This window comes from Geospiza fortis, unplaced genomic scaffold, assembly GCF_000277835.1.
Source record: "Geospiza fortis unplaced genomic scaffold, GeoFor_1.0 scaffold538, whole genome shotgun sequence".
In the NCBI taxonomy this organism is placed as follows: Eukaryota; Metazoa; Chordata; class Aves; order Passeriformes; family Thraupidae; genus Geospiza; species Geospiza fortis.
Window position 1 is genome coordinate 2,228,833 of NW_005054368.1, and position 25,799 is coordinate 2,254,631.

The 25,799-nt window shown below is 47.3% G+C and overlaps 1 protein-coding gene across 1 annotated transcript in view; it reads left to right on the forward strand.

Annotated features, from left to right (window-relative positions):
- TBX4 (T-box transcription factor 4) overlaps positions 1 to 25,799 on the forward strand; it is a 34,187-nt gene that overhangs the window by 7,249 nt on the left and 1,139 nt on the right. Inside the window, exons 5-10 of the mRNA XM_031059774.1 lie at positions 10,351 to 10,470; positions 12,075 to 12,222; positions 21,151 to 21,303; positions 23,720 to 23,808; positions 24,135 to 24,376; positions 25,606 to 25,799. The exon at positions 25,606 to 25,799 is cut by the window's right edge and continues 1,139 nt beyond it. Of these exons, the coding sequence (XP_030915634.1) occupies positions 10,351 to 10,470; positions 12,075 to 12,222; positions 21,151 to 21,303; positions 23,720 to 23,808; positions 24,135 to 24,376; positions 25,606 to 25,799 (946 nt within the window). The remainder of the gene's footprint in view (positions 1 to 10,350; positions 10,471 to 12,074; positions 12,223 to 21,150; positions 21,304 to 23,719; positions 23,809 to 24,134; positions 24,377 to 25,605) is intronic.

Genomic DNA, 25,799 nt, shown 5'->3' on the forward strand with positions numbered 1-25,799 from the left:
TAGGGAAGTTGGACTTTAATACGCAAGAAATTCCCGTTATTCCCCCTGGAGAGGGGGTGTATGTCCCAGGAATCTTCCATTTATTTGCTAGGTGGCTGTTTATGGAGTGATGGTGCAGGTAACTCTGTCCTTTTCACACCTTATTTTAGTGTATAAAATCTCAGGGCTTGTTCTGCAGCCTCTGCTGATGGGAAGAGCCGGGTTCATTTGGATGGGTCTGCTCCCTAAGTCAGCTCAGATGAGGGGATCAAGACCTCAGATATTTCACCCTTAATTTATCGTATCTGAGTGTGCCTGTGGAGATGTGTAATATCTGTACCAAATTCTAGACCCTAAGCATCCCAAACGTGCATGTTATCTCTCTGTAAGTCTGAACGTGGCTTGTTTAAACAGCTCCAGATGGACAGGGCTCAGTCCCACATTCCTTGTCCGGTGGAGCTGGCAGTGCACCTTTCAGGAGGTGGGATGGGGGGTAGACCACAAGATGTACAAAAATTTGGGATTTTTACGTTATTGAGCCAAATTCTCCATTGGCGAAATTCAGGGCAGCACCATCGACGTAAAAGAATTTATTTTTTTTTATAAACAGTTTTGAATTTTAAAAAATAATGAAAGAAGCGGCTGAAATGCTGATGAATAACACGGAACAAAAGAACTTTTTTTTTTCCACTGGGTTCAGCTGCAAATGGTGTCAAAATACAGGACGAGGGCTTTTATCGGTGTTTTTAGCAGCGAGGCGCAGCTCCCGCGCCGCCGGTGCCGGGACCCGGCTCGGTTCCCCGGTCCGGGCTGGGCTCTGCCGCAGCACCGACAGCAAAAATACACAAAATAATTAGCATGAAAAATCGAACAACTAAAATGCCGTGGCGCCTCGAGTCCCGGTTCACAGCGATGCCACGCGTGGCCGTGCTGAGGGCAGGGCAGCCCACGAGCTGCAATCTGCTGCTAATCCCCATGCAAAGGACAAAATGAAAATTATTACTTCATGCAGATTTTATTTTACCCAGGCTATTTAAATAGAGAGTCGCAATAATAAACCTCCTCTTGAGCCAATTAAAAAAACGATGGTTAATGGAGATTTGTGTGCACTTGCATTTAGCATTGGGGGGGTGTGGAAAGAGGGAGAGCGGCTAATTGCAGGCACTAATCAGGACTCTAATCCCAGCAGGCACAGAGATGCCCCTGAATGCCGTTAGTTGAAATCACTTAAATGTAGGTCTGTCTGACCTCAAGGGGCACAAACGAAAAGAAATGGAAGCCTGATTTTTAAGTTTCAAACAACAACAAAAAAAAAGAGTGACTTTAATGACAAGTTCACTCAATGGGGAGGAAATGTAAAGCTCAGCGGAAGCGTTAATTCCATGGCAATGGTGTAAAATAGCTTTTTTTGTATAAACAAGGCAAATATTGATAACTTGGTTGGGGGAGAAAGGGGGAGTCATTTGTTTCACTCTTTGTGGAGCTCCACAGAACGAGCCAACTATAAATTATCGAGAATTTAGGGCTGAGAATTACTTTAGGGGATTATTACTCCCTCTTAGGACTGATCTGTAGGAGATATTAGGAGAACACAGCAAGCTCAGCATTGAAATAGAAATCATGTTGTTGCCAAGAAAGTTTGATTTATAAAGTGGAAACATCTTTAAAATGCGCTCGCTATCTTTTTAATGTCCGACTGCTTCATTGTGGGAGGGGGAAAAAAGAGATTATTTTATATTAAAAGGATCATCAAAAGATAAAAAGTTTATGTTAGCAAAGTTCCCTGAACTTTGGAGAAAAGCGCTCGGATCCCTCAGAGCGCCCGTGGCAGCGCCCGCGGGATGGGCGCCGGCTCCATCACTCAGAGCCTTCCTCTCCTTCCTCCTCTTTGAGGTTTGCTCTGATTCCGCATTTCTCCTCCGGAGGATTCTCTGCTGATGGTTTTAAAGGGCTGAAAGTCTGCGGTGCAGGGATCGCCCCGTCCCCGGCGCTGCCCGGAGCGCTGGGTACCCGCGGCTGCCCGAACCGGGGGGGAACGAGAGGAAAGGCGGCCACGGGTGATCCCTTCGGGCACTGCCCATCTCGAGGGGCGTTTTGCAGGGCAGGTTTTTCGGGAGGCAGAGGCAATCCCGTTGTTTGAGCAGCCCCTCTCCGCGGAGCCCCGGCGGGGCGGCCGCTCCCGGTCCCCGTTCCCGGTTCCCATCCCTGCTCACAGCGCATTTCAGGGATGGGGGAATGAATCCAGCGCCCACAGCGAGCTGTGAGTGCCTGGTTTTGGAAATGATTGTTCACAAACCTTCCCGTGTGTGTGTATTTATATATGTGTGTGCATGTGTGTTAAAACAAACAAAAACTGCTCCAAAACCAAACCAACCAACCAAAAAATCCCTTCTCCCAGAAAAAATCCGGAACCAAAAAATACTCTTAAACTCTCTACCGAAAAGTTCCAGTCGGTGAGATCCTATTAAATCAAATTAATCAAATCAATCTAGATGCTAATGAAGGGCACAGGGTGTATTAGAGATGCAGATGCAGCTGCACATCTGGATTCCTCCCCTCTGGCCGCCCTGCTGTGGGGGCATCGCTGTGTCCTAGCAGGGTGCACACCTTTCCTGCGGGATTTTAGGAATTCCACACTTGTGAAATTGTACGAGGGGTGGGGAAAGCAGAAAGCAAATGAGGGACTTCGTTATAAATCTGGCTTTCCGATTTCTTCCTCTCACTTTTATGTGCTATTATTTGACTGAACAATTGTCGATTCTTTTGTAGCTCGTGGCAAACCATTCTTTGTGAAATCTCATCTTTCAGACTTTATTTCTGCTGGAAGTTAATCTTTGCTTCCACAGCCTTCCTGGCTCAGGATTTCTTCTTTCTGTTAGATTATTTATTGAGCTGTTCCCTAGAGTTTTTTCCCAAGGTGCCAGTCTTTGCAGCATTGTAATTTCTATCCAGGTATTGCCAAGGATAAACAATTTGATAAAGCTTTTGTTTCGTCAGTAAAAAATGCCAGTTCATAGGATGTCTGGTCAAATTTTTGTGAGCAGCTCCTGAAGAGAAATTAATGTGTCATTTCTCTGTGGTAGCAGAAGTGCCCCTGAGGCGAAACAGGAGGCTTGAGATACTGAATTTGAGTTTTGGCTGGAGTGCAGGACGTGCACAGGTACAAAGCCAGCTTTGGTCTCTATGGTAGAAGGTTTTAAGAAGCATATGTGGGAAAATGCTGCAGAGGAAAAAAATAGAATCGATAAAGCGTCTTGCATGTGCGGAAAAGACCCAAATCCCCTTTAGATGTTCAAGTTTCATTTTAAAAGTGGCTTATTTCAGTTTTTTTAAAAAAATCTGTTCCTAATCAACTTTAGTAAACCAAAATAAAACTAGTTTTTAGGACATCAAGGTCTGAAGAAGTATAAATGCTTTGGCTAAGCTGGTGCAGCTTTCCTGTGTGAATAATCCTTTAAAAGTTAAATTTTCCATGGCTCTGTAGGGCATATGGATGCCCAGTTCTCATTACAATTAAAGGGAAATATTTGTCCAGAATCTTTTGAGGCAGTTACAAGAATTTCTACTGATGTTTTTTGATTCAAAAGCAAACCTTAATATCCGAGATCAACGAAGGAATGTGAGCTGTCAATATAAAACATAGAAATAAAATAGATATTTGAGGAATGTTTGATCTGCATGCTCCTAAATTTGGGGTCCTGGAATTATCCTGTTCAGGCAAACTCCTGCTTTTAGAGAAAAAGCAGGAGTGAACTCCAATGGCTCTTGGCTATGCTGCTAAAGTTGTCAACAGCTTTGGCAAGGGAGACAGAGCTTGTGCATGCCGAGCAGGGCAGGGATGGGAGTCTGGTTCCTGATCCATTCTCTCTTCAAGCAGCCATCCCTGCTGTTTAAAGGCATGGGATGCTCATAGTTAAGGGTGTTCCCAAAGCTTTCCCTGCTTGTCCTTGTGCTGGAGCTGTGGCACAGTGAGGGGAGGCTTTGGTCAAGCCCAGATCAGCTGGGGAAGGTCCCAACCATTGCTGGGGCTCTGCTGCTGCCTCAAAGGCTGCTGGACACCAGGGCTGTGGCTCCAGCAGTGCCAAGGCTGCCTTGGTTCCTCCCTCAGCCCATGGCCAGGCAGCTGGGCTGGAGAGGGAGCAAACCTGCCCTGAAATGCTGTTGGTGACCATGCTCTTGCCCAGGTTCTCTCTGAAGCACCTCTGTGCTGTGCTGCTGGGGCTGCTGGCACCACCTCTCTCATCCTCCTGCACATTGGGACCTTCTCTGCTCAGCTTGAGCTGCAGCAAAATGAAAGCCCAGAGAAGCAGCCCATGGCCAGGAGCCTGCCCGTGCCTCGAGTCACCATGGGGCAAAGAAAGGAAATGTTTCTAGACCATGAAAGCAGCCATCCAGCTCACCAAGTTCTCAAGTATGTGAGAAACAATGTTTTATTTAAAAATTAGATGTGCTAGCCAGAAGGAAAAAATACAACCTCGCCATTCCAAAATATAAAAATCCCTTGACTGTCTGACCTTCTCATCACTAGGTCATGGTCCTGCCACCAGATAAATCTCTGCTATCTGCCCATAGACTGAGAGTTCAATGTTGCTTGTGTTAGTGACAGTGAATTTGGGGCTGAAAAATGAACTACTGATGAGAACTCCTGTTGAACCTGTATTGTTTGTTATTCTGAGGCAAGGATCTGGCATGGGCTAATCCAGCACTTCAAAGTTAACTGCTCTTACTTTGTATACAGAGCGTCATAACGGAGTGGCGTGGGTGATAAGAGAAATAAGGGACTGAGGGTTAGGATACACTGGGAAAATGGGACCCTGTTGAAAAACTCTTTGATCTCTTTAAAGTATTTTCTGAAAGCAAGAATCTATCAAAAAGGAAATGCCATTTAAAAGGCTAAAAGAAACAGCTGACATCCCCAAATTTGTTTTAATCTGCCCTGGAGAATATTATTTTTAAAGATGCGTTAAGTCAGTGGAAGAAATACTTGTCGAAAGAAGGGAAATTGGAAAAAAATGAAGAAAGGTCATCAGAATGGAGACATAGTTCTTGGAGGCTCTGCACACCATTCTTTTCCCTTCCAACAATGAAGACAAGGAGAAGCATCCTCAAGCAGCCATGGCCAAGTCTCAAGAAGAATTTGAGGCCACATTCATCGTTATCGGGGATGCAGGTGTGTCACCTGCCTTGGTGTTCTGAAAGCATTGCTGGAGGCATCTCAGCATGCCCAGCAGGTTCTGAGGAGTTAACGGTTTGTTAGCCAAGATGTTGAGTGAGCAGTTGTTTTCTGATCCTTTCACAACCTGATCTGCCACAGGTAGCACAGCACGGGAGTTCCAAAACTCCAGTCACTGCTTTACTTGACCATCCCAAAAGCAAGAATTGTAAAATCTCTGTATGTCATTTGAAATCTTTGTCTTATTGTCTTAAAAAGTAGAATTCCAGCTGCTGAGCTGCTGAAATGTTTGTGGATGTGTTTACCCCCTTGAAAGGACAGAAGGAAGCACTCAGTAGTATCTGAAGGACCATTCACACCTCAGGGACATGCAGTGAGTACCAATCCTCATAAATCCATGGGCTTCAGAGAGCACTGGCAGCCTTTGGTGAGGACATGGCTTGGGTTGCTCAGGTGACCTGGTTCATGCAGTTTTCTCTATGGAAATACTGTCTGAATTCCCTGCTTGCCCTGCGCTGGTCAGAGACATCCCCTCCCAGCCAATGCATCCATAGGGGCATCAGGAGTGGTGCTGGCATCTAAGTGGAGGTCAGGTTCCATCCTGGTGAGCAGGAGGGTAGTGAGGGTTTGTTGCTGATGTGCAGCTCTGATTCTCTCCACTTTTCTGGTTTGCCATCCCCAGCCCAAAAAATAAGATTTTGCTGGACATGGGAGCTTTGCAGCCACCCATCTCTCCAAGATCAACCAGACCCGCTCATCTGGGCATTAAAACACACGTGAGATGCCCACAGAGAGGCCAAGGCTGGAGAGCCTGAAAGGCTGGGAACTGCTGCCCCAAAGAAAAGCAAAGCTTTTCTCTTATCGCTCACTTCCAAATCCAACCAGCCAATTACACATCAATTAAACTTTGTTTGAACAATAATAGAAGCTTTGGCTCCATGTCAGCAACTGCTCCACAGTTAAGGGGATTGGATAGTAATAGTATAAATAAATAAACAAGAGATGCTTATTCTAACAGTTCATTTTAAAACAATTTGTGAATATCATGTAGAGATAAAATGTGGCTAGCATAAACTTAGCTAAGCAGTGACTGCTTCATTATCAGAACAAATAATTCACTAGCACATCATCTTTGAAGCTTGGGAGGCCTGTGGAATTGTGCTGCTTGTTTATTTTCCTGGCTTTTACTGGTTTTGCTACATTTCATCTGCAGGGAAGGGTTTAGCTGGGGCTGTGGCAGTGTGGTGCCAAGCTCTGGTGATGCTGACCCTGCTCCCACTGCCCACGGTCCCAGAACCAGGCTCAGCCCTCTGCCCTCCCCAGGGCACCACCCAGTGACTGTGGGGTTTTAATGCCACAGGGGGTGTCCTGCTCACACAGGAGGCACCGTGGCTTTTTCCCCGTGATTGCTTTCTTTGAAGGTGCCTTTCTTTTGTGAACATAAAATCTGATTTGAGTGTTGCCTTGTGAGGGTCAGTGAGAGCTGCTGCCATGGCACAGCAGCACTTTGTCCCTGCCAGTGCAGGGGTGGGACAGGAATGTGCCTGTCAGAGCCAATAAACCCAGCAGAGAGCTTTGAGTGGCACATGAGACCCTCAGGACAGGGCTGAGGAGCCTGGATGGTGCCTTCTGCTCTGGCTGGAGCTGGAGGGAGGGAGAAATGGGTTTGAATGTGCCTAAAACTGGAGTACTGTCGGTTTTGGTGTTTTGCAGAAGAGGCTGTTGGGGCTGGTGCTTGGCTGCTTGTGCTGAGTCCCTTGTGCATCACACGGGTGCTGCCAGGGCTTGTGGCTGGGCCCTGGGTGGGCAGGGCAGCTGTGGGGTGGCTGGTGGACCCTGCTCCTGAGTGGCACTGCTGCCTCCACCTGTGGTGTGCTGCTGGGTTGGACACACACCTGGAGTGGCTTTCAAAAAAAGGAATATAAATTGGAAGGAAATTGGTCCAGTGCTGGACATCTCCACTCCAGGGGTGGTGTTGTCATTGGCACATTCAGGGCATTTGCTGCAGCCCATGGGCACTGTGTCCAAACAGGTTTTGGGTCTGAACAAAAGGTGATGAGGCCAGGAATTGCTGCAATTAATCTCCTGAGTGCTGGTGGCTCAAACTTCACTGGAGACTCGAGTGTTGCTGTGCTGCACTTGTGCCCATCACTGAACCTCATCACTGAGCTGCCTCGTTTGCCCAGGCAGGGCTGCAGCTGCCCTTGGCACAGGGGGTACCCTGAGGATCAGGTGTCACCAGCTTGTACACACTCCCCAGAAGCCCCAAATTCCCAGTTTTTGTCCCCCGTTTCTGCGCAGCAATGCTGTCCCCTGGTTTGGAGCCATGTGGGAAGGAGGGCGGATAAAACAGAGATCTGCCCAGCTCTTGCTTCAGACCTCCCACCAAAGCCAGGCTGAGCTTTCCCAGAGCTTGGCAAGACGTTGGCAAGTTTTATTGCAGCACTGGGTGATTCTTGTGCCTCTGCCGGTCCCCGAGCGGTGGATGATGAAACAACCTATTGTGCAGGAGCTGGGGGAGCGGAGCATCCCCGGGAGCCGCCCATCCGCCGGGCTCCTGCCTGCACCGGCCTGCCGGAGGGGCTGCTTGTGGAAAACTGCTGCTGCTGAGCTGCAGCTCCTCGTGCCTCTGAGTAGCTCCATTGACCTGTAGTAAATTTGGAGAAGCAGGCAGGTTTTTGGCCCCTTCCCAGGCCTGACAGGGAGCTCTATAGAGCCACTGTAGCACGGCCTCGCTCCCAGGCAGGGCTGGTGCAGTTCCACCGTGGGGTTCTGCTCCCTTCTTTCAAATGGGACATTTAATAAGGGCCAGGACATGATATTAGGTGCTGTCTCTTGCTTTTTTTTTTTCTTTTTAATTCAATCTCTATGACTGCATTTCCTTGGCCCCAGCTCTCGGGTTTGTCATGCCTTCCCATCAGAGATGCACAACCCATGTTTGTATCATATTGCAGAGATATTTACTAAACGAGCCTCTGCCAAGGGGTTGAGAAATATGTTTTCATTAAGAAAATTAAACTGACAAGTCCCTGGACAGCACATTAGTCGCATATTTTTTCTTTAAGGCCAAAATGCAGCAGCTAATAATAATGATGAAATGTCCATGCACAGCCAAATTACTAAAATCTACCCATGTTTTCCTGGAAAAGAATGTGGAGAGTTGGCAAACTTGGTTGTAGCTGGGTCTGTGGACTGCTGAGTACAACGCTACCACTGCGAGATAGTGAGTGGTTTGCAAGTTAAGCAACACCTTCAATCAGATGTGAGTCCCCATTTGTTATCCTTAAAGAATTTCAGCTGTATATATTATAGTAGTACTTTGGCTCTTTGTATTTATTTTAGAGGGCTATACTAAAGAACATTATAAACTCAGGCATGTCCATGCTATATGAACTCCATATGCTGAAGCTTAATTTTAAATGCCATTAAAAGAGCACTTAACATTTACAATATATCAGTTCAGCTACTTTAGCAGCTTAGATGTTCTACAGTAAATGAAATGATTGAGGGGAAAAAAAATTCAGAAGCTCAATGTTATAAAAATCCCCAGTGCAGGTATGATACTATCAAATTGTGTTCATTTCATTTGTTTTTTAATAATTTTATCCTCCTTTTTTAATTTTCTTTTTTTTCTTTTTTGTTTCATTTAAAAATGCCTTTTTAAGGCCTAATTAAAAAAAATCTTGGCATTCAGATTGGATTCCTTGTACAATTTTTTTCAATGTGTGAATTGGGCTGTGTATTCACAAATTGAAATGTCCTACTGTATTTACCCAGGTGCTTACCTGTAGGAGGACAAGGTTAAGAGGAGTGCAGAGTTTATGAATGAAAATCAAAGAGGGACATTGCTAAACCACCTCTTTTTAGTCCAGGCTAATTACATGGTAAACATCTGGAATTTATGCAGGGTGGTTAAAAGAGTCAATTGAAAGGATTTTGAACAGGGCCCATTTTGTTGCCTTCTCCCCAAGCAGCGACAAAATGGTGCTGCAGACTTGGACCAGCTCAGGAAAAGAGGGATAAAGTGGGGGACAAAGTGGCCTTGATGTCTGATGGAGAAATGACATCAGGATTTGGGCCCATCTTAATTCACGTAATTCGAACGAGGCCAGGATGTGGCAATTCTCATCCTCCATCCCCCTGTGCAAGGAGAACTTTGTGTCCTGGCTGGAGGGCTGTGGTGAGCCAGTTTGCTCTATTGACTCGGGTGTTTTTACTGGATGAGGAGGAGGTGGGGAAGATGGAGCCAAGAAAACAGTTATACTGAGGATGTGAAGTGCCTAATCCTGCAAATCCTGGCTGCTGATGCAGCCTCGAGGGATTGGGAAGCCCATGGCAGTGTCAGTATCCATTAGGGCTCTCTCCTTTGGATTGCAGGGCTGGACTGGGATGGAATCTGCTGTTTTCACAGCCACATGGCTTTATAAAAAGGTATCCTTTAATATCACAAAGACTCCTTAGGACTGCAGGGCATGTAAATGATGTAAATGTTCTCTGTGATGCACTGGTGGATGGGATGCTCTAGTTTGGTGTTGGTTGCTGGAGCCAGTGGGACAGGCACATTTTGGTGGGAAGCTCTGCCATGCTCCAGCAAGGTTTAAGGGGTGTGCTGTGAATTTGGGAAATCCTGGAAGGGCAGAGCAGCCTGTCTGCACCACCACAGGGTTTAACCCTTTCTCTCCCCCAGGCTTTGCTGATCCTCAGTTCTGTTTGTTGGAGGGAGCACAGGACGAGTGGTGGGAGCTGGTGGATATTGGGATCATGTGGATGACAAAGCTTGTGCTGGGTTTCCTCTGAAATGTAGCCATGTCTCCAGACTTTTCAAACACTTCACAGCAGCAAGAAATCTGCAATTTTGGTGCTGCCATAAGCCAGGCAGAGCCTCCTGTAGAAGTGAGGGCTCCTTGTCCAGGCCTCCCACAAACAGGGATGTGTGGACCCCCCTGTATGTCTCTCTGCACCCTCCTTTTACTGGCACTGGCCCATAGCCCCCCTCCCTAAATCCTCATCAAAATTGGTGCCCACTTTTACACTGGCACATGCTCTGGAAAGAGAGAGTTTAATTCAGGTATGAACAACAATGTCCTCGCATGAATCCCTCTGATGGTGGATCTGCTTTTTGGGCTGCTGCTCCAAGTTTCCATCAGTTCCAGTGCTTCCACCCCTCACTAACGTGGTGACCCTCTGCTTTCCCTAAGGAGGATGTTTCCCAGTTACAAGGTCAAAGTGACTGGAATGAACCCCAAGACCAAGTACATTTTGTTGATCGACATCGTCCCGGCCGACGACCACCGCTACAAATTCTGTGACAACAAATGGTAAGACAACACTTCTGTTTGCCTGCTTTTCCATAAGAAATTTGCAATTGGATCAACCATTTGTTGTCCAAACTTAGAAACCAACAGAAACACCTTCCCACGGGAGGGCTGCCAACATCCCACAGCTCTCTTTGGTGGAGCAATGATGGACACAAGAGCCAGGGCTGGAAGTTTAAACCAGACAAATATCAAATGAAATATTATTAACAGGCTGGGTGGTTAACTGCTGGAAAAAAAGTGCTGCTGGGATGGTGACTTGTCCATCCCAGAGTGTTCTAGGCTGGGGAGTTTTCTTGGAGAAGATGCTTTAGGCCCAGCATGGGTTATCTGGCCGTGTGCAGTGTAGGAGGGCAAAGCCACAGCCTGCCTTGTACCAGAGGCTGGACAGGATGATCTAATGGTCCATTTTGGCCCTCAAAATTAGGTCTCTATGTGGCTCGAGAAAAGTTTTAAATTCCTTTCTTCTGTGGTAATATTTTGCTTTTAGGAGAGCAGCTATAAAGAGAAATATGGGGTGGTTCACTCAGAGCCCTGATTCTCTTCTGTTATTCTTCCTTTCCCTGTGCCTTTCCCAGCAAAGTTACTTGCCTGAGAGGCAGCTGGGATTTTTGCTCTGTGACAAAAGAAATGTGTTTTTTTCTCTTTTGATTTGCCCCCACAAAATGCCCGGCAGCCTCCCTCACTGCCACTATTTGCTGTGGTTTCCCCAAACCCTTCCCCTGGCTGCTGCCTGCTGAAAAGCAATGGAAAATTTCACAGGGAACGAGCTCAGTGACATCCCAGAAAGCAGAAATTATTTACTTGCACATTAGGGCTGCTCCAGTTAAAAAAAAAAATCCCTTTTCCGTGAGCTTTTGTCCCGGAATGCCGCTGGGTAAGAGGAGTGGACTGAGAGTCTCTGCACCACGGTGGCCACTTTGTGTGTTTCAGACATTAAACACGAGATGATGGATAGTCCTTAACTCTGTTTAATTTAGTTTTTGCCAGCCCTAGAGCTGTTTCCCCTTCTCCTTTTATTGCTGCTGGAAAGTTTCTGTTGTTTTTGGTAATATTGCTTTTATTGGGGTTTTATAAGAGGAGAACAATGTGGAGTAATGAGGGCGTTGCCATTCAATGATGTCTCATGGCTGGGCCTTGTGTCCATGAGGGCTGGTGGTGGTGTGGGGCAAGGGGAGCTGCACAGGGTGCTGGGCCAGAGTGGGGAGCAGCCCCTTCCCACTGGGACAGGCTGTGGGAGCCCTGGCTGGCTGTGAAGGTGCAGCACAGGCACCTTCTGCTGTGCAGGGCCATCTCCCTTTGCAGAAGGGTCTTTGAAGACTTCCAAAAACCCCGACAAGTTTTCCTCCTCAAAAGTGTCTCCACAATGCCCATGTGAGGACGCTGCCCCAAGGGAATCCCACGTGGGAGCAGGGATGGGGTCACTCTGCCAGCCTGAGATGCTGAAACAAGGATCCCAAAACACACCATGAGCAGCAGGAGCCTCCCTGAGTCCCCGTGTCCCAGTGCATCCCCCCAGGGCTGGCAGGAGGGTTGCTGGGATGAGTCCAAGGACAAAAAGCTCTTCCAAGTGCCAGGGTGATGCCATGTGTCCCCTCTGTTGTCAGGATGGTGGCCGGGAAGGCCGAGCCGGCCATGCCGGGCAGGCTGTACGTGCACCCCGACTCCCCGGCCACGGGAGCCCACTGGATGAGGCAGCTGGTGTCCTTCCAGAAGCTCAAACTCACCAACAACCACCTGGATCCCTTTGGACACGTAAGAGAGACATTCTGCAAGGGCTGTGGGTGGAGGTGGGCTCAAAATGCTGGGTTTGTGTCTGGGATGCTGGGTGGGATACAACAGTTAATAATTGTTAATTTAATAATAAGGAATAACATTATTTTGTGCTTGGGGGGAGTGTTTAAAGTACAGGGAGGGGGTCTGTGTGCTTCCCCTGCTCTTGGAAACACAGCCATGACTGGCTCAGCTGTGTCCTGCTGGATGCCACTGAGGTTTTCTTTTCTGCCCAGGATCTTTCCAGGCAGCGCTGTGGGATTTTCAGCCTGGCACGTGGTACATGCAGCTCACAGAAGCTGGTTGCACAAACTCCTGATTTTCCAACTGGTTTTGGCAGCCCTAGAAAAGATCAAGTATTTTATTTGGAAAATTTTGATTCATGTGTATTGGGGAGAGGTGGGGAGCACACAGTTATCTACTCCAGTGCATTTAATAACTCAGACCAAGGGCCCTGGCAGCCTGTCAGGAGAGTGAGTGCTCAGATACTGCATATAAAAACACAGACCTGTCTGGTTTGCACAATTTGAGCTGAAAGTCATGTAAAAATAAACCATCCTTGGTGAGAGGAAGGGAAGAGAGAGTTTAAAATCCTTCTAGCTTTAGTGCCATCAGCTCCTCCTTGTACCAAAGGTAAGAGAATCTGATTTGTGTCATCAAAGGTGGCTTTTAACCTGAATGTGTTTTAAGCAGCAGCAGTTTGGAGGCAAGGGAGGCTGTGGGAAGGGTGCAGAGTGGGAAGGGATGTATCTGTGTTGCTTAAAATGATTGTGCATTGAGCCTCTAAAGAGCAGCTTTTCACTGGGACTCAGTGTCCCAATGCCTCCCAAAGCTGTCCAGAAAGTGTGATTCTGGCACAGCTAAACCAGCTGGAGCTCCTCACTCCAGAGGCAGGAGGACCCCACCAGCTTAAAACACTGCTAAAAATCCAGAATTTTTGCCAGTGTTTGCAATTTTTTGTGGATTTTGAGCCTCCAAAAGCCAGGCCCTGGCAGGGACTCGGTGATAACCCAGCCCCGTGCTGGGCCCTGACCCCCTCCCCACCCTACTGACCCCACTGAGACATGTGTGAGCTTCAAAGGCTCCCCGGCACCCTTTAATGCTGCTGTTATTAATCACAGCCCATCTCTGCTCCCCTGAAGGGGGGAAGCACCACAGAAATGAAATGAAATGAAATGAAACAACTGTAGCAGGGCTCTCTCAGTGACAGTGACACAGAGCCACCCCTGCCACCGTTTGGCTGCCACAGCCATCCTGAGCCGCTGGCTTTGCACGTGGCATTTTTTCACTCCGTGTTTTCCTCTTGGTTAACTCTGCAGCTTAATATACGACTGTTTATGCTGTAAAATGTAAACCATAAAACATGCAGGATGTGCGATGTGGCTGTAAAACAAACAGGATGTGCCGTGTTGGTTTTGCAACTTTAAACGTTTGCTTTTCCTGACTTTGTCATTTTTTAACTGAGATTTTAGCGCTGCATTTTAACAGGGAAGACTTTAACCCCCTCCTCCTTTCCAATGAACAGCCTGCTTGTCTTTTCCCTAGTGAGACAGTGGTTTGGGTTTTGGGGTGATATCCACCATGCTGTGGCTCCAGAGGAGCCCTGCTCAGTGCCCTTGGGCTGTGTACCACAGCCCAGCACCTTCCCTCTCACATTAATGGGAAAATGCCTGAAATAATCTATTTTAAAGTGTTTGCTGCTCTATTTGGGCAATGACAACCTGCCTGGCTAAATGGGACTGAACCCATCCTCAGCCAGCTCCTCATTAGGCTTCTTAATTAATCCTCTGCCATAGAGATGTGGTGCTCCACTTTTTGTGGTGCACGTGGAGGAGAGCTGGGCTCTGCAGAGGGAGAGGGGCAAGGCTCCCACCAGCTCAGGCTCAGAACAGTTCTGCTCTTGCAGGGCCTGTCCCACGAAGGCATTACGTTAGGAATAATAACAGCTTCTCATTTCTAGGAATTTGTTCCCAGTGACTGCAAACACTTTCTTAAAGCTCCCTAAAAAAACAAGTCAGAAAAGCCACAGGGTTTGTTTGCCTTCCCGTGTGCCAGCAGAGCCTGCCTGCCTTTCCTTTTGTCTTTGATTTCCTCCAAACCTCAAAACCACGTGGAGTGAGGATTTCTGCAGCCTTGGCTGGGGCATTTTTGGGTGTGTGGGCAGCTGCCCAGGCAGAGCTGTGCTGGGTCACCCACCCTGGCACCCTGGGCCACTGCAGTGTCCCCATCCCTACATGGGTGCAGCTCCTCTGAGCCAGGGATCTCACCTGAAAGAGATTTCACATGATTCCACCAATAAATGAACCCATTTATCCATCCATGCCCTGACTGTGCACTGAAATAGCTGCTTTATGTCAGGGATGAGCACCCCCATGGAGATTATAACTGGAGGCACATCTGAGGCTTAAAGTAAGTAAGATAAACATCTTAATTAATAAACTGTGGAGTTGAAGCAATCCATGGAATTAGGCTGGAGATTATTTACCATGCTGGGGATGTGGGAAAGCCTCACTCTCTGCCACCCAGCCCTTTCCCTGCAGCCTCACAATCCCCACTCCTGCTTGCCCTGGCCCCTTATCTGTTGTGGTCAATTCTTACAGTCAGAGGCATGGGAGGCATTTGTCAATGCAGACACGTAAAACTGAGCAGGTTTTATATCAGAACAAATTCAGAGCTCTGTAATCTGCCTCAAACCCCTGTGGCTGAGCAGGTTTTGTGGCAGGTAAGGCTGTGCCCAGCTCACACAGCACAGCCTGAAAACGTGGGCTGTATATTCTGCTCCGGGGGGATTTTTCATCCATGAAAGGCTTCTTTCACACCAGGCTTAACAACTGAGCAACGTTCATGTTGGAAATGGATTAAGAAATCAGCAGCCACTGTAATGTTTAGCTACAGTGAGGTCTGTCTGATCCCAAAGAAAGCACTGTAAGCCACCTATGCTTAGAGTGAAATCTGAATTTATGTATTTTCAAAGCATTACATGAAGAGATAATCAACCTGATAGAGCCTCTGATTTACGTGGGGCTGGTGAGTGATTCTGAGCACGAGGGATTCTGGCAGGGCTGGTGCTTTGCTCTCTGATGCCATGGGAGTAACAGGGCAGTTGCAGAGGTGAGAATAATCTTGGAAGTGCCAGCAAGGGTGGCACATCCCTTACCCATTCCCAGTGTCTGCTGCCTGGGAAATACCTGGCAGTGTTTTCCAGGTGAAAAATGGCAATGACTCCATCACTGGTGGTGCCTTTTCATTGCCATGATTACTTTATCTGCTTTTAAAATAAAGCTTTTATTTTAGTTGCTGGGATGTAACCTAGTGAGATTTAAAGCTACAGGATATTACAGATGGCCTGTCACTCATGACAGCATTTGAAGTGATATTCCTGTTTTTCTTGACCCAAATCTGCTGTTTACTGGCTTCACTCATTAATGCTGATGAGTTTGTTATTTCTCTTCAGATTTAATATTTGCACACTTGGTTTTATTTGATTATCACTGAAAGCCTTAATTTTTCCCCTAGTCCTGGGGTTTCCTTTTCATTTTTCTGTTAATTAAATCAGCCTTTTTCTGCCTGTGCCTGTCAGACGCACTCAGGCACTTTTAATTAGCTCCACGTCCTACTAATCTTGCAAAACCCTAATTTTGATTCATAATTTTTTTTTATTTGTTTGCTTTATGACTTGTGGCCAAGCAGTTTCCTCTCGGGTGCTGGTGGGAGGTTTCTGTGCTGCCTTGGAAGCAGCTTCCCCACCCCGGGCACTGGGATCACCAGAGAGAGAGAGGGATGGGGAAAATCCTGCCTGGGGAAAAGGACACAGCCTCACTCCTCTTGTCCTGCTCAGAGCAAAAAATTTCTTGTATTTTTATGTATAACATTTTGGGGGTTTATATATATATATGTATGTATGTATATATATATGTAATCATTTCTTATATATAAAGAATGTATTTATATTTATATTTTATTTATATTTATAGGTATAAGAATATATATATATATGTAATCTCCCCCAATACCAAACCACCTTTTTTCCCAGTCCATTTAAACCTTGGAAAAACCCTTTTTTCCACCCCTCCTAAATTTGCAGGCAATTTTTTCAGAGCATCACTAAGCCTTCTGCTGAAAGGATATCCATGAAAAGATTATTTTCTTTCTTTTTTTTTTTTTTGGTACCCATTCATTTTAGGAAATCAGAGCAAGAGTGGTGCCCAAATAAATTACAAAGTGAAGTTTTACATTGTTTGCTGGGAAAAAAAGGAGCAGAGCTGTGTGCCCCTGGGAATGGTGTGTGTTCCACAGGGAGGGATGGATCCAGGATTTCCATTGCAGTCCTGGGGAAGAAGTGGCCAGTGGGCTTGGTGGTTGAAAAGAAGATTTACTTCTCTCTGTTAAATCTTTTTGTTGTTACATTGCTGGTTTATGTGAGTCAAATGCAGCAGATTTTGGTGAAGTTGAACTGGAATCAGACCCTGCAATGGTCAGGTTTGGAGTGGGAGGCAGCCTGGAGAAGGGCAGGGCAGGAGGTCACTGTCAGGGGGCCAGGTGACAGTGGGGGTCACACCTGGGCTCTGCCCAAACCCTCCCGTGCCAGAGTGGAGCTGGAATCACCCCAAAGCTGTGTCCTGATGAATTCCAGCTGATGGGAGATGAAAAGGAACCGAGGAAGAACAAACCCAGAAACCCCAGCTTTGGCCATCTCCTAAGGAACTTTTGTCTGAGCTCATGTTGAACCTTTTCCCAGGATTTTCCAGCCTTGCTTTTATTCCCCTCTGTGCTGATTGCCAGGGCAGTGTGGATTTGGGAGGCTCCCCTGCAGGAGCAGCCTGGCTGCACTCGGGGCTGGGCCTGGTCTGTGCCTGCCTTGGGGCAGAGAGAGGGGAATCCTCCCCTGGAAGGGAAAATCTGTAGGATGGGATTCAGGGGATATCACAGCTCCTGTTTCAGCTGCTGGAGAGCCTGTGGGCACACAATGTTTTATTTGATTGAACTGGGTGATCTCAGGGCTCTTTCCCACTGTAAATGATGGTGTGATTTTCACGCTGCCTTTGGGGTGAGGTGTCCCAGGGTGGGGGCAGGGAGAAGAGGGATCTGTGATCCCAAATCCCCTGGACACATCCTGGGCAGCACAGCTGGGTCAGCTCCAGTGCTGATGGAGCACCTCCAACCCATTCACTCCTAAAAAACCCTTCAGTCTGGGATGGTTTGTAGCACCAAATGCTCTAAATATTAATTGAGATGATTCTGCAGAGCCTCCTTGATTAAAACACCATTTTTTCCATGCAGAAAAGTGGATTGTCAGGTTTTTGTGCTGGGCTGTCACACTCCAGCTCAGAGTCCCAATGTGGGACCAGGGCCAGCCTCACTCAAAGGCTTTTTCACTTTGAAAGAATAGAGGGAAGGAAGAAAGAAGCAGAAAATATATTAAAATGCAAGATTTTATATTAGTTATGTGATCCCCCGGGAGCAACCATAAAATTATGTGGCTTTTTCGTAGCCATTTACTATTCAATATAAAAGGGGGAGTTGCCATAGCAACCCCTGCATCATCTGACATCTGATACCTTGGTGAAACAGGGAGCTCTTAAATCAACTCCCCAAATTTCATATGAAAGTAAATACATTTTACTGGTGATTTCAAGGCGAGTTTGCCTTGTGACAAGGAATGTGGCACCATTTCCCCAGCTCAGCTCGTGGCCTTTGGGTCCCATCCTGCAAACTCAGGCCCTGGAGCTGACATTACTCAGCAGTGTGAGAGATTAGAAGTTAGAGGAGTTTGTTTTCCTAAGTAAAATTAAATGAAAGGAGCAAATGAAACCATTTCTTTTAATATTTCTTGCTGACTGGGGAATGCAAAAAAAATGAAGTTGAGTTCTGTAACAGCTGAAGTTCCAGCTGCAAGTGTGTGAGCAGAACAAAGTAGGGAGACAGGGGGGTGAAAATAAAAATAAAAATTAGGAGGATGTTTGTGTAAGCTCACATTGGACTTTGGGGTTGGGCTGTCTCAGTCTGCTCAGCACGTGTGACATGGAGGGGTGGCAGTGACATCACCCTGGGGATCTCTGGCTTCTCTGCAGTTCCAGGGGCAGGGGGAGCAGCCAAGGGGTGCAAAAATATCCAGGAGCTCTTTGGGTCTCACCTGGTGCAGCTCAGGAGGGTCCCCACCACTGGGTCCCTGCCAAACGATCCCAACCTACCTACTTTTTGTACAAAAACAATTTAAAAAGATGTGTGACAGTGTCTGACACTGAATTCATCTCCCCAGGAAAAAGGGAAGTGCAGGAAAATACAAAGTTACCTTTGAGGCCAAGGGCTCCTACATCACTGCCCAGTGCTCTGTCCCATGAATTAAAATACTTCTCATTTTTGACACAATTCTTGAAGCTAATCTTTCCACTCATGCTTGTCACTGGAGTGGAATTTACATTTGTTTTGTGTATTTTTAGCTTTCCAAAGCAGCCTTGAAAACTATTTAGCCTGAATTGTTGGCATTTCACTTTGCACAGACTCGGTGTTTTGTGGCTAAAGGTTGTTTTTGGGGTGGTTTGTAAGGATTTTGAATGCACAGGGATTACAGCAAGCACAGGTGAGGAGGATTTGTGTGCAGACACAGCCTCTGTGCAGGAGTTTCTGTTCATAGGTAAAATGCTGGGTTAATGCAGAGAGTGGTTGCTGACCCCCAAAAAGATGTGAAATCCCCTCTGCAGCTGGTGGGGAGCCACACACTCAAATCCCAACAGGAATTGCACTGAGACAGGTGAGCAAATATTCACTTTTTGTGCAAGGGACTGAAATGCCCAAACTTGTAAATGCAGTGGCAAAATTTGGCCATTTAGGGATTTTTTCATGATGAAACTCCAGGCAGATCTGCAGCCACAACTGAAACACTGAGCATCTGTCAGAAATCCTTTCCTGAGTTCTTCTATCAGGCTCCAAGAACTCAGTTTGTTCATTTTGGAAATTGTTTGAGCTCCTTGACCTTGAAGATGTTATTAAAAATGCATTTCTCTTTTTAAAGGGGTCATTATAGCCCAGTGGTTCCTTTGGAGGGGGAACACAGGCTATTCATGCATGATGTATCAAAACTTGGGCTCCTAATTTTCCCTTTGGAAATCTCAGTTTAAAGTTGTTTTCTCCATCCTGAAGCTGAGTTTCTCTGGCTCTGGGGAGAAGTCACCCGTGCTGGGCAGTGTGGGACAGACAGTGGGGAGAGCTCAGCAAACCCCAGCTTTTGCTCCAGACAGCCATTATTTATCAGCATGCCTCAACTCTTAATTACTGAAAATTGAAATGTCCCTTCTTTTGTGGAAGTCCTGTCCCTTGGGTGTTACTTTGTGTTATGAGTGGCTGATACATGAAAGCAGAGAAAAGGCTCCAGCCCAAAACCTGAGCCGACCCTCTCAGCTCTCCACCCTGCACATCAACAGCCACAAAGTGGTTCAGAGGCTTGATGCAAAGCTGATAAAATGCCAAAAATTCCTCATTCTCTCTCTTGGGGAGCAGGGAGGGTTGTCTGGAAAACGTCAACAGTAAAAATTGCATTTAAGTGGTGCATAATGCAGCAGCTACTGTGGGCAGGGGGACCTGCAGCAGCAGAGGGGGATTGGAGAGCACGAGCTCCATGCACTGCCTCCCATCCTACCTGGAGCACCTGGAGCTGCTGCTCTGAGCTCTCCTGGCCATGGCAGTCATGGAGATGGAAGGGTTTCTGAACACACAGAGCAATCACAGAGCAAAAACCTCCTGCTTCTTGGTAATTCTCATTTAAAACTGGCCAAAACCATAATTAGTGTGAGCTGATGCTGCTGTGCTGCAGTGTGCATGCACATCCATCCATCCATCCACCACCCCACCCATCCCAGTGTCCCCTCCTTGGCCCTGTCCCTGTCCCTGTCCCAGGCTTTGGGCAGCCCAGGGGTGACAGCCAGGCTGGAGTCCCTCTCCCCAGGAGCAGCTGGGCTCAATGAGCCCATTTGGGAGCGGAAGGAGGAGATTGGAAAGGATTATGCTGAGAAAACAAGGCAGCAGTATTTCTTCTTTGCCCAGTAAAAGGAATAAAGGCTTTTCTTAAAACCATCCCACTTCTTAAAAGCAATTCCATTTCTTGAAGCCATTTTCTTCTGCAGTGTCTGGGCACATCCCTGCTTTGTGGAATCTCAGTGCTGCAATGGGATGAGCCTGGGCAGCCTCTCTCAGCCCAAAAAGCTCCACCAAAAAAACCCTTTAGTGGAGCCAGGCTGTGATCCCTGCTGGACCTCAGCCCTTCCCCAGCCCCCCTGGCATCCTCCACAAAAAATCCCTTGGCTGGTGCTGGTCCTGCCTTTCACTGGCCAAGACTCGAGGAGGGGAGAGGTGCCTGGACCAGCCACCCACACTCAGCCACTCCACAAACAGCAGGAAAAACCAGTCAGCTGCTTTGTAGTTTTTTGGGTTTTGTTGTTTATTTTTTTTACCATCAGATAAAAGAAAAATAGCTTTCTAGCTTTTTCCCCCTGTGGTTTCTGTGTTGTTTTTCTCCCTCTGCTAAACTGTGTATTTTTCAGCTCAGTAAAGCATTTATTAGGAATCTTTACAGGCCAGGCTGCTGGTGAATTATACATTGTACAGCTTCAGCGTGAGCTGGGGAAAAAAAAAAACTTATGACATTTTTTCCACCCTGATTCTATCCAATAGCAATGGAAAATGAGGGTTTACCAGGAAAGCTTTAAGTTCAGCTCTGCTTGCCAGAGCTGCAGATACCTTTTGTGCCTTGGTCCATGTGCATTTCTAGAATGCAAATTTTCCTTTCTAACTCACAGCGAAGCTAAAGCTGAGCTCTGCCGGGCTTTGGGTCCTGCTGCAAAGTGTCCAACAGCCACGGCTTGACTCTTTTCTCTTTTGAATGGATTTCTCACTTTGGCATCAATTGTTTTTCAGATCATCCTCAATTCAATGCACAAATACCAGCCCCGGCTGCACATTGTGAAGGCAGATGAGAACAACGCCTTTGGCTCCAAGAACACGGCTTTCTGCACCCACGTCTTCCCCGAGACCTCCTTCATCTCTGTCACCTCCTACCAGAACCACAAGGTAGGCAGCTTTTGGGGCTACAGTGCTTTATTTCAGGAACTTTGTGAGAGGATCTTCGTGTTCTGCTGGTTTAAAAAACAAGTTTCCATGCTGGCTTTAAGCAGGAGGATGAGCCAGGGTGCAGCTCTGGAGGAGCAGCGATGCTGCTGGTTACAATATTTTGGCTGGTTACAATATTTTGGCTGGTTACAATATTTTGGCTCCCCTGACTCGCTGTGCTCACAGAGCTGAGATGTCACTCAAACAGCAAAGCACATGGAATAATGACCAGTAAAGCTTGCTCATAAATCTGCAGTGAGCAGTAATTACAGAATGTGTGTTTAGCGAGACAGATGAGGAATGTAACCATAAAAACGGAACCCGGAGCTGCTGATGTGGTTTGCACGAGGGGGCAGGAGGGGCTGGGGACTTTGGGGGTACAGAGGGGCAGTTCTGTGCTCTGGGTGGGTGTCAGGGGCCCCTGTGTGCTGCAGGGGCTGCTTTGTGGTGTGGGGTGGTGTTACCTGTGCAGTGGGCAGGGTTCTGTCTGAGGGCTGGATCCCAGCAGTGGGACAGTAAATTGTCACCTCCTTGTGTCACCTCAGCAGGGCAGGGACAGCAGGGGATGGAAAGGCTTCAGATTCTACCCTGCTACTGCTCTGCCTTTGCACAAGCTCCTGCTCCAGGGCATTTTCCTAATGGTAAAGCCCAATTGCTGTATGAGGAATAATTAATAATTTAATTGGGATTTTTAAAGGGCATCAGACTCATAACTAAAGGTGCAGAGTGAGGTAGCACTGCCAGAGCCCTCCTGTCACCTGAGTGTGAAATCTGCCGTGGGTAACTGCACCAGTTCCTTTCCTACACATTCATAGGAAAATCCTGCAGGAACAGGAACAAGTGTGAAATTCTTCCTCCCCAATAACCTGACCAGAGCTTTTCCTCCCAAGCAGGATGCCTGTGTGCCCTTTGATGCTGGAAGCCCAGAGTCCTTGCAAAAATGTTGCAATTAGTGAGCCAGTAAAGAGAGCAGAAGCATGGATGTGGTATGGACAGGCAGGGTGGGGGAAAAGTGCCCATTAGGACACTGAAGGTAGAAAAGCTGTAGCTGTTGATGTAAAATGACCAATTGCCCAAACATGGTTAACCAAAAAGACTCAAAAGAGCTTATATTTAATACATATTTAAAATGTGTGCTGTCAATGGTGCCTTTCATCCCTAAAGCTCCCAGAGTGCTCCATAAACTCCACACTTGCACTGTCACTGCTGTCCAGCTCTGCTGGGGGCTTGTGGCTGGGGGACAGCCACAGATTTAGGGAAAATGTCCCAGATGAGCCCAAATTCTTTAGTGAAGGTCCTGTGAGGAGCCTCAGGGGTCTGCAGGCTGGGGGGGATGGACACTGCCCTGAGCAGGGACACAGGGACCTGCACAAGGTGACAGCAGGCACAAGGTGACAGCACCCAGGACCTCAGTGTAGTCTGCAGAAAATCTCAGCCTCAGAGGAATACCTGAATGGCTTTATTTATTCTCTCAAGCATCAACAATTAAAAACCTGGTCTGGGTTTCTTTTAGAAGAAACAAACTGCTGAGCTATATTTAGCAAGAAGTGTGGCTGTAAATAATTGTATTCCTAAAGAAAAAAATGAGGAAGTTGAGGATAGAGGTTACCCCTGGGCACAGGTCAGTGAGGAAGGTGTGTGCTCACCCCAAATCCCCTCCTGGGCTGGATGAGGCCAGGGGAAGGTGACAAGGAGGGACTGAAGCTCTGATCCTGCTCACGTCAGAGGAAAACCACAATCGCTAAATAACAAAATGAAATTAAGATGTACAAACCTGCTGTCAGGCTGTGGCTTTGGAAGGGTCCTACTCTTCTTGTGGTTCATCAGCTGCTTGAGCTTCCCTGGAAGAGTTTGAGCCCTGGAGGCTGCTTAAATTCACATGTCACCACCTTCCCCTCCAGCACTGATAGCGGCCAGCTGTGCTCTCAGGAGTTTTTTGTAAGGGATATTTTTCAACGTTGCTAAAAGTGCATTTGTTAGTAAAGCAATGCTCTGCAAAACCATCCCAAAGCAGAGCTGGCTGCTCTCCTCAGCATTCAGATGGGATGCAGAGAAGGGAGAGGGATAAAGCAGTGTTTGAGTTGTGATTTTCACAGAGTTCAAATGCCTGAATGGTGGCCAGAAAGGTGTGTAAAATTGTTATGGGAATTAGGGAGAGCCACACCATGACAAACAGGGCTCTCCAACATGGAAACATAGGGAACCTTTTAAATCAGACAAATAAATTCTGTCTGTCAGGAGTCCAGAAGAAGAACACAGGCCCTAGAATAAGACCAGACCCTGCATTTCACAGACCCACCAGCTCAGCCCTGCTGCTGCTGCACTTTTGGTCTGATTTGCTTTCAAACACTTTATTCTTGGTTTTGTTCTTTTCAAGATAACCCAGCTGAAAATTGAGAACAACCCCTTTGCCAAGGGCTTCCGGGGCAGCGACGACAGCGACCTGCGCGTGGCTCGGCTCCAGAGGTACCTCCCTCCCTCCCTCCTCTTCCTCCCTCCTCTTCCTCCTCACACCTGCAGCTCTTGGGAGAAGCAGCAGAACGTGCCAGAGTGTTTGCTGGTGCCTGAGTGGCACTGATGTCCCTCAGAAGCCCCTCCTGACACACTCTGTGCTCTCAGCCCTGCCCGCACCCAGAGCATGCGATGAGTTCATCGTCTGAAGCAAAGGGGGGTGAGGTCACTGCCTGGAGATGCTCTGGGGGAGCCAAACCAATATTTCCTCACTCTGCTGATGAAATTCTGATGATGCTGATCTCTGCCTAACCAGCCTTCATTTTTCTCACCTCTTTCAGCAAAGAATATCCAGTAATTTCCAAAAGCATCATGAGGCAGAGGTTGGTGTCCAGCCATGGCCAGCTGTCAGCAAAGCCAGATGTGAACCCACTCCATGGGAATCACCAGAGCCTGCAGCATTATCAGTATGAGAACGGTGCTCACATGCAGTTTGCAGCTTCAGATACTCAAGATCTGCCACTCAACACCTTCACAGCACAGAGAGATTCAGGGCTCTTCTACCATTGTCTAAAAAGAAGAGGTAACTCGAGTTCACAGCTAGAAAAATATCACGGAAAATAAACCTGAGACCGTGAGTTTGGTTTGGATTGGTCTCTTGGGCCTTGATCTTCAACAACACTGCTGTGATTGGAGTGTATTGGAGGTCAGGAGGCAAGAGCTGCTGTTTGGAGCAATTTTTAGTGGGTTTGTCCCATAGAAGGTCAATTCAGACTCTGAGACAGAGCTGAAACAATTAATTAGAATGTGTAATTCAAATGGCACAGAGCTTCAGTGGAAAAGTATCCATTGTTAGGATCAGCTGAATTCAAAATTGTTTGCAGGAGGCCATTAGCATTACCAAAATTCTACACTTTCCAAGGCAAAGCCATGAGCAATTCCCTCAGTGTCTGCAGACCAGTGGGACTGTGGGAGCTTGGTATGAGCAGCCCTTTCCTCTCATCCACTAATTCTCAAATTTAAGTGAGCTGTGACTGCATTCTCTTCCTTTTAGTCCAGCATCAGATGAGATCATGGCATGTTTTAAGTTAAATGGAAAAATTTTGCACAGAAGAAAAAATCCTTCTATTTGCATGTCTCACTGCCTGCTAATTTATTTAAGCTGGGAGAATCCTCTGATCATGGCTAAATGAAGAATCTAACAGCACCAGTAATGAGGGCTGCAAGGCAAATGTGTAATTTTAGCAGATGTTTAGTGTGCAGATGAATTCACTAATTCATCCAGAGAATATTCCTAATAAATAGCAGAAAGCTGCTGGGGACCAGGGCCGTGGTCCTCACAGGAGGAGAGGGGCTGTGCAAAGCTGAGCAAGGGCTGCTCACTGGGAAAGGGCTCCTTTATCTGGAAATATTTCTGCAGCTTTTGACGTGAATATCTGGGCAATGTAGAGTCATTTTTGCAGCGACAGGAAGGCAGGCTGTGATAAGACCCTTTAAGAGACTTCTTGAGTTTGTCAGGAGGAACCGTGCAGGAGTGTCAGGGCCCTCCTTATCTGGATGAACGTGGAGTAATCCCTGATGTGAGAAGAGTCCCTCACTTAAGCTGACAAATGTCACCGGAGCGCTTTGAGGCCGGGGAGGATTAGCCTGACATTTGCAGCACGATGTCTTTTTGATGTTGTACATTGTTTTCCTAAAGTAAAATGGTTTAACTGGATTAAGCTGAGAGAGGGCACCACTTTAGTGAAATAATCGCGGCCTCCGAGGGCACTCCTCAGCAGAGCCGCTCCTCAGTGTGAATTTCTCTTGCAGAAAGCGCTCGGCACCTGGACCTGCCCTGCAAACGCTCCTACCTGGACGCCTCGTCCTCGGTGGGGGACGATCACTATTTCCGCTCGCCGCCGCCCTACGAGCAGCAGATGCTGAGCCCGTCCTACTGCGGCGAGGTGGCCCCCAGGGAGGCCTGCATGTACTCTGGCTCCGGCGCCGACATCGCCGCCGTCTCG